This window comes from Maylandia zebra, linkage group LG6, assembly GCF_041146795.1.
Source record: "Maylandia zebra isolate NMK-2024a linkage group LG6, Mzebra_GT3a, whole genome shotgun sequence".
NCBI classification, from domain to species: Eukaryota; Metazoa; Chordata; class Actinopteri; order Cichliformes; family Cichlidae; genus Maylandia; species Maylandia zebra.
In genome coordinates this window covers 5,120,914-5,134,555 of record NC_135172.1, presented here as the reverse complement: position 1 = coordinate 5,134,555, position 13,642 = coordinate 5,120,914, and the positions used below count along the sequence as shown (strand labels likewise).

The following is a 13,642-nucleotide window of genomic DNA, read 5'->3' as shown; positions in this document are numbered from 1 at the left end:
TCTGCATGAGCCCCCGCATCCTCAGGACCTTCTATCACTGTGCCATTGAGAGCATCCTCACTGGATGCATCACCACCTGGTACGGCAACAGCACCGCCTACAACTGCAAAGCTCTCCAGCGAGTAGTGCGGTGCTCTGAACGGATAATTGGAGGTGAGCTTCCCTCCCTCCAAGACATCTACAGGAAGCGCTGCCTGAGGAAAGCGGGGAGGATCATCAAGGACTCCAGTCACCCCAGCCATAAACTGTTCAGACTGCTTCCATCAGGAAGGAGGTTCTGCAGCATCCGGTCCCGTACCAGCAGACTGAGAGACAGCTTCTTCCATCAGGCCATCAGACTGCTGAACACGTCATAAACACCTCAGCTTCACTACTGGAACTTTAACATTAGGCACTCCATACTGTATATAAATGCCACTTGTTTTGCACATATTCAACTCTGTATATTTTATATATTTTATTATTATTATTATTATTATTATTATTATTTTTTACTATTTAATTTGTAAAAATGTGTATATATACACACACACACACACACACACACACACACACGTAGGAAAATATTTAGTATACACATCCAGAAATGCATACACTATTATATATTGTACATATATTTATTAGTTTCAGGTTGGCCATTCTTGTATTTTGCTCGTTTGTGTTGTTGTGTTTGCACATCTCTGTTGCTTGTGGGGCTCGCACACAAGAATTTCACTCGCATGTGCTGTACCAGTGTGCCTGCACATGTGATGTGACAATAAAAGTGATTTGATTTGATTTGATTTTTGCGTGAGTGGACCTTTAAACAAACAGTAATTAAGCCATTAACAGGCCAACATTGTCAAAAAAACAAAAACAAAACATAAATACATCTAAAATGTACAATATACAAAGCTGTGCAAAGTAGGCTGGTAGTGATATCCTGTACTGTACAGACAAATGTTGAACTATCAATGCAACATATGCTCACAGCTTTAAAATAAATATATAATCCATTCACTGAGCGCAGTCTTTATCCCACATAACGTCCCGCTCCATATCGTGCCACAGTTTAAACAGGTCAGGCACAAGTGACTTAAAGCTCATTGATCAGCGCGGCTGTCATTCTTAGTTTGACTGTACTGCCCCTTAAAGATCACATTGGCCGTCAGGGACGTCAGTGAAGCAGTGCTCCTGCTGTAATAGGGCACTCGCTTGTTCCAGGTCAGTCCTGTTGGAACCGCCCCACTGATCACAATCTAGATATCCCATTGGCCAAACGGTCATCCATCGACCCATGTACAGAAATATGACGTCGGGATTGGCTCAGGTGGACTTCGGTCACAAAGACAGCTAAAGGTAGTTGGTCAGGGTAGACGTCAATTAACTCTCTATTGTCCGTGGATTGGTGCAACAGCGCGGGCGGATTCCTCCATGGGTTCGGTCTGCAAGGCTCGCGGAGAGCGAATGTCGTCATGAGCGGTGGGTAGGAATTAAAACATTGGTGTTTATATTACATTCTACTTCGTAAAACATTATATTTGCGTTGAAGGGAAAGTACTAATCATGCTGTGGTACAAATAACTATGTTTTAGGGGTGTTCGTGCGGTTGTATGTACCAAAATAAGCAGTGCACTTCCGGCAAAGAGCTCCCTTTTTCTGTAACGTTATCAAAGAGAGTTTGACTTGCTAGCTACGCGTCAGCTAGCCAAAATGCTACTGGAAGCTATGTAGCTGGTCCTTTACTTGTTTCTGCCCCCAAATCGATTTGTCCATTTCCACCACATATGAAACCCCACAGCAATACACCGACATATTTTCATGTTGCACCCATTCCCGTCTCGCCTCATTTATTTTTATCAAAGCAAACCAGCACATATATAAGCTAGTCGATAGACATTTGAGTCTGCCTCAGTTGAGTCAGTAGCACTAGCTAGCTTGGTGGCTAACGTTAGCTGCTGTTGCTCTGCAAGCCAACCTAACAGACTGTGTTGCATGGCGGCGCTATTTTGAGGCCGCACTTTTCCCCCCATTTGTGTTATTTGCAGGACTTAAAGTCACACTTGCATAACTGATGGGAAGTTCTGTTCTCTGTTGCTATCACCAATCCAAAATGTGTCAGAATGGAGAGATTAGTGGCTCGCTCAGCAGGCTGAGATATCCCCGAGTGAAAGTCTGTTGCTTTGGTAGTCATGTTCAGACGTTTCGATTAACAGCTGCATTTTATAATGCTTTTACTAGATGAGGCAGGCAGCTCCAACAGAGGAACTCCTTCCTGTTTGTACAGCTGATCACCAGCCACGACACAGAGATGAGTTTATTGTGTGTCAGGCTTAAGTTTACTGTCGACAGATGAGCTGGCAGATACAGACGGCACAGTTTGTAGAAAAGAGGAATTTGTACTTCAGGCATTTCCTCATAACTAGCAAGTTATTGTCTGACGTCGGCATTGTATGGAATGCTTTTTTATGGAATATTATTACACTTGTGGTGTCAGGCACTGGAATGTTGGTGACAGATCCAGTGCATTGGTTTTGGAGTGAGGCTGTCCTAGGTCAGGATGCCTAACTGGAATGAGATCAGGGTGCCTTGCATGTCTGTTTTTTGTTCCTTAGAGTTGTTTTTATTTGTATTTTAGTGGCAGGGTGTGTTGTTCTGCAGGGTGATGTCAAAGGTGTGGCCTGTGTTCTTGGTGTGCAACAAAGTTAGTCAAAGTACCCACACGAGTACCAGGAACTAAAGTTTCACTGCAGAACCTTGAATTGTAGCACATAATGGCAGTGCTTTTAATGTTGTTAGTGATGGGTGTATTGCAACATCATTTTCCTCAATAAAAATGTAAGAGAAGTTCAATAAATGATCATTGTAATACTTGTGCATTTTTGTGTTTTACGTGTGTGGACAGAAATGCTGTGCAAAGGGTGAAGACAAGAAAGATCACTGAACTACATAAGTTCTTGAAGAAAGCTGCATTTGCACTCTTACAAAGAAACTAAGTTGTTTCTCTGCAAACTGTGGTGAAGGTACATGCTTTCAAAGACAGGCAACCACAAACCTGTTTCATAATTTATAACACCTGTTAGAGCAGGCAGAGAATAACTAAGCCCCAAACATTACAACTCCAAACAAGTGTTGGTGGCAATGTTATTGCAGTATCTGTGTTAATTTACATATACACACTTGTGCAATCATTTTTTTATCATGATGAAAGGACACCGCTCTAATTCATCTTACTTTGTTTTATACATTTATATAAAATATGGCCATTGGCTTACAAATCTGCATGTTGCAGATCTATGATGATGAATCACTTCTTTATCATCATCCTGTGTATTTGTCACAAATATCGGGACAGCCTGAAGAGTGATCTGTGGCTACCATGTGGTCATATATCTTATCTGCTGGTTGAGTTCAGGTGTTTTCCAGCTTAGATATGTAGCTCAACAGGGGTTAGGGGACAGTACTGGACTACTGTCCCAGTAGTGTTTATCGTTTTACATTTGTCATTATTGTTAATAGATGTTAAAAATGCCTGCGAGTATTTCTGTTCTATAAAATCCCAAATTAAAATATTTGAATCTGTCACAGATCCCTTGGCTTTTAAATTGCATATTTGTGTGTTGTTCTTGAATTTATATAAATTATTAAAAAAAGTGGAGATTGTATCGTGTGCACTAGCTGTGTTGTAGTTCAAGCAGTAATGGATAGTAAAACAGCTTGCATTGCTTTATCCACAGTTCCACAGCAGTTCTGTTTGACAATAACAGCATCGACCTATTTTGGCCATTAGGCTGCTTTGCTTGGCTCTCAAGATTTATCCTGCTCTTAAACTGCTGCTGGGCAGCCTGCCCTAAATGTACTTATGCTAACTGTTGAAATGGAAATATAATATGCTCAATATATTTACTGTCTTTTTCTCGTATAATATTTTTGAGCGCAGTCCAATGTATTTTTTTTTTTGCTCAGAGTATTTGACATGTGGCCAGTAGACTGACATTTGCTATTAGAACACACACAACCTCTGGCAGACACAACTTGTTAAGTTTATGAAGTACAGGTATCACAGCTCTTTCTCGATTGACTAAATTTTGATCTGGTTAATGACCTAAGTTTATATTAGACTGGATCAAAAACAAGTCAAATAGCAAAAGATGTGCTGCGGTACCTAAAAGAACCGTGTATATTTATCAAAGAGATCAGTAGGTGTCTGCATTATTCCCCACGTACTGGAAAACTTTAAAGCTTCAGTTCCGTACACTGCTTTGCATTAGTGGTAACTGTTTTTCAGAGCAGGCTTTAGAGATCGTCTGCATTGTTTATGTTATTTATTTTGGCCAGTTAGCTCTTTGTGGTATATTCCATCACAGTGGAAATTTTGTATTCCTTTATAATTCTGTTATTGATGCAGTTTAATGTGTGTGAATATACAAAATCTCCACTAAGTTACCGAGAAAATTGAATAAATGACCTATTTAAATTTAATATGTGGAATAGATGTGGAGTAGATTCTGGACAAAAATAGAGAAAACATAGAAACCTTTGAAGGAAAAGCATTTGTTTCCCATCTCTGTCACTGGTAAATGTGGCTGACTCATGCAAATTGCAATTATGGTGATTTAACAACAACAACAACAACATGATATATTGACTCTTGACAGATAGCTTCTAATGACTCTGCTAATAACATGCGTGAGTTGAATATTTTTAATATCGTCAACATATTGGAGGGAAAATATTTTCTCGAAACCTCAAAAAACAAACAAACAAACAAAAAAGCACAACTCTGTCATTCCTGAATCCTTTAAGAGATGTGAGTCATATAAATATCCCACATGTTTGGTGAAAATGAAAGTGTCAGCATGCAAATGAATGCGTTAATTAGCGCAGTTAATGGCATCATTTGTGTAATTGATGACATTTAATGATCATATAGCAGTTTAAGTGAGATACTGCATGGCTTGTCCTTCACAGAGCTCTTCTGTTTTGTTGCAATTTCCTGTGATACCCTTGAATAGCTTAACCATTGCAGGCAGCCTGAAATCTCTCTGCTGTGCGTTTTTTCAGAACAACAGGACAGTATGGCTACCACTGTCGCTGTCAGTCCCAGCGAATACCTTCAGCCCTCCTCTGCTTCAACACAAGTGAGTAGCAGCCACAAGCCTCGGCTGTGCACGCATGTTGCACTGTTGCAATCTCTTCTCTTACTGTTGCTCTTAACATCTGTTGTGTTCATATTGCTGCCATATCTTTGTGCTAATATACACTGTGTGTTTATTTTTCTGTAGAATTCCTTTGATGTTTAGTGCATTGTAAGCATTGAGTGTTTTTTAACCCTCAATTGCAAATCGCTGATGGAGTACTGTTGTTACCCTGCCTGGCGGGCAGTGTGGACACCTAAGTTTGTGAATGCGATAACTTGAGTGAATACCATAGGTGCATCTACTAAAAATCTCGGTGGTTAAGTTTTCTGAAAATCTTGTGAATGCAATAACTCGAGAACAAGGCCGCGTAGAATTTTGAAATTAACATACATACAAAAACGACACTGTGTAAGTTAAGATGTCATGATAAGTTTATTGTCAAATTTAAAACTGCTTTGACTGGAAAACCCCCCCCAGAGACATTTAAACAAATGATAAAGAACCAGTCAACTGTTCTAACTTACCGCTGTTATCTGGACCCTTACGCCCACTAATTATGGATTATGGCAGCATTATCATTACTTTCTCAGATGAGGTTAGATCCAGATTCGGTGCTCTTGCACTAGTTTAGTTTGGAAATGGAAAAGCGGCCCTCACTTCTCTATGTGCCAGGATAGAGCTGATGTGCTATATTTTTCTAACAAAAACAATATATTCTATAAATTCAGTCACTGTTTTGCTTCGATGTTGATCAATATCTGAGAGACACAACTGCACAATTGGGAATTTAAATACTAATGACATCGCTTTGTGTCTTGCACCAGTAGTCACTAAACCTTTTTCACTTTTGTTGTATCAACCTTCTTAGTCCCAACTTAAACCCGTTTGTTGCCTCAAATACATGAAGCGGTCCAGTGTATATAAAGTGTGCTGAAGATGGCATTAATGTAGAATGCTTCCCTGTCCTGCAGCTTGATGATCACACATTTGGACCAAAGAGGGGCACAAAGGCATCGCAGGTGGAAACTCCTACACCTACTACACCACTTAATCGCTACTGATTATGATTCTTAATGTGTAGTTGTAGGCCTACCTGTTGGGTTGTGTTAACTTGTTTTGTTTTAGCTTTTGATCTGACTACTACCTCATCCTATCGTTCCCTTAGTGCTGAATTCTTCTTGTTCAGGCTGGTTTTAATGCAGGCTTGGACTATGTTTCTGTCTTCCCACAGGACACTCAGCCCTCTCCTTTGGCTCTGCTGGCTGCCACCTGCAGTAAAATCGGCCCTCCTGCTGCTCAGGCTCCTGTCACCTCTCCGCCAGCGCAGCCACAACCTCGCCGGCTCCTTCCTATAAAGCCAGCTCCAATAGCGCCAGCTCCACCGAAAAACCTTGGTTTCCTTTCAACAAAGGGCAATGTGATCCAGCTACCTGCTGGCCTGGGCTCCACAGCTCCTGGCAGCCCCATCGTCCTTACTATCCAGCAGAGTCCTGCTTGTACCGGCACCTCGGCCACTCCTGGCATCCAGTATCAGGTGGTGCCGCAGATCCAGGGTGCACAAACCATTCAAGTGATGCCACAGGGAGGTCAGATCCAGCTCATACCCGGTACCAACCAGGCCATCATTACCACTCCCATGACCATGCCGGCTCCGGCTGCAGCCACTGCTCCTGTCACGCCACAGAAGACCGTAGCCATCAAGCCCTCCCTCAAGGTGCGGAAGCCAAACAATACAGCTACAAACGTTGTGCAGCTGCCCAGTGGACTTACAATTCCCCTCAACGTGGCTACAGGGGAAGTGGGTGGGACACAAATCATCACAGAGACAGCTGCAGCCCCTCCCACTCCTGGAAAGGCACGACGAGGGAGGAAAAAAAAGGCAGTACTGGCTGCTGAGCCTCCACCGCCGCCTCCAGCACAGGCTGCCTCTCCAACCCCAGAGCAGATGGAGACCATCCTAATAGAAGCTGGTGATAACATCATACAGGTACCCCTATTTGTTATTGTTTCTGGTACTGAAAAGCATAAACAAAGGCACGATTTATTTGTTTTAAGTTAATCTTCAAACAGACTTAATGGTCCCCTTCTAAATATGTGTTCTCTTTGAACTGTCAGTGTTTTATTTAAAGTTTGTCAAATTATAACATTACGCAGACACAAGTTTGACATGTAAGCTAGTCTCGGCATCTACTCTCACTGCTCTTAGTCTAGCATTTACTGCATGTTAAGTAGAAGTCCCCAAATGCCATATATATTTAATTAATTATCAGTTATTTTATTTTTTAATTCTCTCTTTTTTGTTGAAAATAAGTGTAACTGATTCTGTTTTATCACAGAGTATACTTCTTAAGGTTTGTGCTCCTGTAATACAAGCCGGGCTTGAGCACTGGGACTTTTTGATCTTAATAAAAATGTATGTATGCTAATGAATGTTAATAACCTGCTGTTCCTGTTATCATTTTTTTGTGAGGAGTCAAAAAAGAAGAAAAAAAACCAGGAAACTGTCAACTGTTTTACATCTTCAGAAGCGTCTGCTTCCTAATTAGCCTCAGGACAGTTTCAGTTTTGGGCAGGCAGTTGTTTTATGGTACAAAGCTTGTTTCTTTTTTTGTTTTTGTTTTTTTTTTTTAATTTGTGATGTGTTCTTCTGCCACCAAATGGTTAAAACAAAAAGTCTTTTTAGTGTTACAACCACTTTTTGTTTTTCACGCTCAAAGGGTTCCCTGTGACATAAATATACTACCAAAGCGAGTAAATGTGTGTGCAGTTCAGATTGATAAAATCCGCAGTTAAACAGAAACCACAATATTGTTATCGAGTTTGAAATTCTACTTTGAAACACTCAACCCAGTCTATAGCTAACTGTTAAATGAATGTTTAGCCTTTCAGTGTGGTCAAAACATTGAAGATGTTGGCTAAAGCCTACGTATGAGGATTACTGGTCAGCTTCTTCTCTCTATATTCACAGGCAGGGAACAATTTACTGATTGTGCAAAGTCCTGGGCAACCTGCTATGGTGCAACAGGTCCAGCTGGTCCAGCCCAAACCAGATTCTCAGGTGGTTCAGATCCCACAACAGGCTTTGAAGGTGGTACAGGCTGCCTCTGCTACGTTGCCACCCGTCCCGCAGAGACAGTCTGTCTCCTCGAATCTGCAGGTCACTCCAACAGAAACATCACCAACGCAGGTATCTGTTCAGGCTTATTGTTTCTTTAACTCTTAATATTTTTAGTCTGTTGTGTCAGGAAAGGCATCCAGTGTAAAATTCTGCTAAATCAATATCTAGCACTACCTGCTGAGGTAACTCCTTGTAAATAAGGAAGCAGCTGAAAATGACTTCTTCTGTTTATTATGAATACCTCAGGAACGGTAGCAAAGGACCATGTGACATTTTTACAACTAAGCTAGCAACATGTCAAAGTCATATATAAGATAATATAACAGTTTAACTAGGAATTAGTTTAACATTTTAAGTAAACTTAGTGATATTTTTTTCCCCAGATTCTCTTTAAAACAGCATCAGGTGAATGGCAATCGGTTCAGCTTCAGGACTCCATGACAACAACAACCCCTGCCACCACAGTTGCCCCTACCACCACTGTCGCACCACCAGCTGGCTCCAAGAGAACACAAGCTACCGGAGGACGAAAGGAGCGGACCTTGGCAAAAATTGCCCCTGCAGGTGGAATGATACAATTGAACACATCGCAGCTCACCTCAGCAGCACAAGCAGTGCAGACCATCAGCATCAACGGGGTCCAAGTTCAGGGAGTTCCTGTTACCATCACCAATGCAGGCGGTGAGCTGATGCTAGATGCTTTGGGTTTGTTTGTTTTTTTTTCTTCAAGCTTTCCACTGGCTGTTTATAGAGCCAATGTTATTGTCTAGTACTACTGATAAATACACTGGGGTGTTTATTTGTAAAGAAGCGTCGGTCAGACTCGTCCATAACAATGTGAGAGGCTGATAGTTATACAGAAAACAATTACTTCATGTTATTGCTGCTAAAGACATTCACTGAGAATAGAAGCACTGCTCCTCCACATTGAAAAATGATTTGACCGTCTGATGAGGATGCTTTATCGATGCCTCTGAAGTGGGGTGTTTTGGGCATCTCCTACTGGAAAGAGGCCTCAGGTCAGACCCAGGTCTGGTGTTAAAGATAGCAGACCTGGGTCTGAGAGAGTTTATATCTGTTGGCTGGCTTGGGGATGACTCTTTGTCTGTCCAGATGAAGAAGAGATGGCTGGGGTGAGGGAAGTCTGCTGCCCCTCCAACCCAAACCCAGATAAGCAGTCAAACGGATGGATAAAATAACTTTATCAGTTGTCAGTTATTTATGTTAATAAAGAATAATGTTGACCTTTTCCTCAGTCAAAGAGCAAAAGCAGCTGAAAGTTTGCAATGTGTTTAAAAACTCTAAAACAAAAATGACATTTTATTTTGCAACATATAGCTTTCGCATCTTAATTTATTGTTGATTAGAATTTCAGTTCACTGATGGCAGTAAACTGAATTATCCAGCTCCTGCAGAAGCCCTGCTGTTTGTCTTACAATGAGTCTCTGCGTTTGTTAGGCCAGCAGCACCTAACGGTGCAGACCATGCAGGGTGGAGGGCTCCAGCTGGCCGCAGCACAGGGCCAGCCTGCTATTCAGGTAGACCAGACCCTCACCCTGGAGTTGCCTGGCCAGCCAGGAGAAAAGAAACGACGCATGGCCTGCACTTGCCCCAACTGTAAAGATGCAGACAAGAGGTGAGTCTGTCAAAGGATGGGTTGGGATCAGTTCTACATTTTGGGAAGTTCATATTATACTTTTTAGCACTCAGACTATTAAAACTCTCATACTGATAAAGGGTTTGAATTTTGTTCACTGTTTAGACCCAGTGAGGTGGGAAAGAGGAAACACATCTGCCACGTCCCTGGCTGTGAAAAGACTTTTAGGAAAACATCTCTGCTCAGAGCTCATGTCCGGCTGCACACTGGTGAAAGACCCTTCGTCTGCAACTGGGTTTTCTGTGGGAAACGTTTCACGCGCAGTGACGAGCTGCAGAGGCACGCCAGGACGCACACAGGTGCTCTGGACACAAACAAACAGAATCATCAAATCACTCTGTATTAAACTTCACTTCACATACAGAGGAAAAATAGGCACACAGAGTTGCTAAATACACTTAAAAACTTAACAATCCAGACATTTTTACAAATTATGTTTTTAAAAACACCTATTGTTTCTTCATTATTGAACGTGCATTAAAAATATTACTCAATACATTTTTTTCCCTCCCACAGGAGACAAGCGCTTTGAGTGCAGCCAGTGTCAGAAACGCTTCATGCGGAGCGACCACCTGACAAAGCATTACAAGACTCACATAAACACCAAGAACTTGTGAGCAGACGGTATACAGATACAAAAACTCAGAAAGTAACTGTGTTACAGGAAGGATGGGCAGTGGAGATGAGACCAAGGGATTGTGCTTGTGACTTATCCCACAATGGGAAACTCTCCAGAATGAAATGCTTGATTCCCTGTCACTCTTCAAGGACACTGTGTAGCGTGGTGTACAAAGGAACCCTTCCTGGTGGACTTCAAACTTTCAGCAAATTTATTGACCATTTTTTAAACATTTTTTTTCCCCATTTGGTCTGAACATGTGGACAGATTACTGTGACTGAATTTGTAAGGTAAAAATGCTTTAGATTTAAATGCTTAACTCTGCTAGATTATTTATGAACTCCTCTACTTCTCTGGCGGAAGAACATATACAGATTTTTTTTTTTTTTTACTTTTAGAAAACCCAACATCATCAGTCTCTTTTATATTGTTTTTTCTTCTACCACAAAAACCTTCATACTCTTTATTACAGAATATTAAGAAATTTCAGAAATTGAGGGTGAGCCCCCCCCCAGTAATGTAAAAATAAATCACAAAAAACCAAACAGACCACAATTAAGGAAGTGCTGGAGCTATAACAGTATATCATTTCTGTGAGCTCTGGTAGGTCCCTGGTTACCAGTAGTGATCTAAATGCAGCAATATGATGCGATCTGCAAAGTTGGCTAATGTTGGGAATTGTGTTGGGAAATTGATTGTTTAAATTTAAGGAAGGGTAATTAATTAGAAAATATAATACTCCAAGAATTAGTCCTTGTGGAACACCAAAGTAAAGAGGATGGAGTTTTGTAAACCATGAAACGGATAAAGGAAAAGCAGAATCTAACCTCTTTAAGCCACAAAGAGGAAGCTGTTGCTAAAGATGTGGAGGAAACATATTAAGTATCTTAAAATTCAACAATGAAAATTTACACACTGCTCATGGTGGCTCCAGGTGTTTCCTCTGTTGAGTTGAGACAGTTGGTGCTCTTTTATCATGAGTTGTGTGTAATAGATGAAATGTTTGAGAGTGTACCATTGTTCTTTTCAAGTTTATCAGGAAAAGGTCTGATAGTTATGTATTTATACTACCTAAAATTCTCTACCTTTACACAGGCACTGCAAGAAGTTTCAAATATCAGGAAAATTAAATAAAATTGTTAAAGGCTGGTGAGATGGCCCAGAAATGCATAGAAAGACTTTTGCTGATGAGCTAAGTTTTACTGAGTTTAGACGCTAAAGATTTAATTTGGTGAAATATTAGCAGTAAGAAGAGTTGATAACTCAAATGCAAAACATGCTCTTGCATCTGTGGTCCACACTTTGTTTCTACATAGTTGGTTATTTACCATGTATAACAAGACATGTACACTTACTTCTAGGGCTGTGTATCAGATTGCCATTTATTTTTGTATAGCTCCTGAAGTTTAGCCATCCAGTCATTAATCACATTAGTTCCAAGTCAAACCAGTCTTAGTTTTAGATTGATTTTATTTGAGTTCTTAAATGGTTGCATGTTCATAGTTGACAACTAACTTTGACAAACTTAATGATTTCTGCTTCTTTTATTACCTGTTTTTAACCTGAATAGTTCAAGTTTCATCGTGGCAGGAAACATGTTCACCCTTCTCAAACTAAAGAACCTAAAAATTTGGTACCTCCAACACTTTCTCCCAGTTTACTCATTTAAAAAACGAACAAAACTACACTTTAGTCTTTCTTTCATTGTTCAGATTTGATGAATTGTAGCCTATGCATTGCTGTATATAAGATCAGACTTTTAATTATTTGGCCTGACTTGACAATCATGTCACAAGATGCAAAAAAACAGGAAAAAATAAAGCTTTCTCAGGCCTTCTATGAGTTACACAATGTTTTCCAGCTATATGATGGCTTTAATTCTAAATTAACACTTAAGATGTTTTTGTGATGTACAGATGACCAGCATTAGCCCTGCTGCACAGTACTGATATAACTTTCTTTAATCTCATTTGTTTTACAGAAAATGTACATTTGCTCAGTGATTTTGATGTTATGAAGATAAGCTGACCGTTTTCTAACAAGTCAGCAGTGAGTTTGAAGCCTGAAATTGCCGGGGAGTTATTTAAAGAAGTACATTAAGTCATTGCTTAACAAGGTTTTTTTTGGTCAAATTATCCAGCAGAGCAGCTTCACAGTGAGGTTTGTTTCTGGTAGATGGTACAGGCTTGCTACAGGTTGTGCAAAGCAGAGAAATTTGACCAAAAAAGCTCAAGTCCGATTTGTTTTCAAAGCACTTTGAACAAAGTGCTTTAAAAAGGTGACGTTGAGAGAGAGAGAGACAGAGGCTGCTCATATTTATGTTTGTATTTCATGAGTGAATATGTAAATAAAACGTGTCTGTCAGACACGGTAAATGTAGGATATTAAAAATTGGTAAGCTGCATAGTTTTGTGGTTGGCGTAGCCAGCCTTGAAGGAAGTGGACTTTGTACAGTGTTTTAAGGAAAAAAACATATATATGTGACATTGTATAGCTTCATTCCTGCTTTGTATAAGACTTCTAGATCTTTTTTCTATGAATTAAAGATGCCTTAGACAGCTGCACCCAGTATTTAAAGATGTTTTTTTTTCTTTCTAATTCCAGGTAACAACATTTGTAAAATTTTGTTTTGTGTTTTTAACTTATGTTACATGCTAATGTCATGTGCACTGATTAAACTCCCAGGTTCCAAAATTTGTAAATTTAATGTTGATTGTAATTAAATATAATGTGTTTTTTCCCCTGAATTAAGTCATTTCTGTTGCTTGGTTTCTGTGAATGAAATGCTTCTTCTCCAAGCCTATATGTCATAAAGTGTTCTACAAACCTTTTTTTGTGTATATCAGGAGAACCAAGAGAACCAGCAATTAATTTTCTAAGTTGTATAAAGGTGCTAAAACATAGTTTGCTCCTTTTCTACCATCACCCCCCCTCAATAAAGAACTCATACCTTATCAACTGCGTCACTCTTTTTAACTTTCATTTTGGGACTAATAATAGATTAATTATATTCATACTTAATGTGATTATTGTTTGTCAGGAATAGAAGGATAATCGTGGTCTTTGTGTAAATAAATCACAACCAAGCACATATTTTTTTATGCCTGGTAGGCTGTAACAGCCTTATT

At 40.0% G+C, this 13,642-nt stretch overlaps 1 protein-coding gene across 5 annotated transcripts; it reads left to right on the top strand.

Moving 5' to 3' along the window:
* The first annotated feature begins 1,345 nt into the window (after positions 1-1,345).
* On the top strand, positions 1,346-13,468 carry sp2 (sp2 transcription factor). Of its 5 annotated transcripts, none has more exons than XM_076884552.1 (9): positions 1,346-1,461; positions 5,044-5,120; positions 6,092-6,139; positions 6,352-7,107; positions 8,089-8,307; positions 8,622-8,919; positions 9,697-9,874; positions 10,001-10,194; positions 10,412-13,468. In XM_076884552.1, exons 1-9 carry the CDS (start codon positions 1,455-1,457, stop codon positions 10,510-10,512), a joined length of 1,878 nt encoding a protein of 625 aa, XP_076740667.1. In that variant the 5' UTR covers positions 1,346-1,454; the 3' UTR covers positions 10,513-13,468. The 5 variants fall into 5 exon arrangements, with proteins under 5 accessions (XP_076740667.1, XP_076740665.1, XP_004562281.1 ...); XM_076884550.1 differs by having other exon boundaries at positions 8,622-8,943; XM_004562224.3 differs by lacking the exon at positions 6,092-6,139.
* Positions 13,469-13,642: the final 174 nt, after the last annotated feature.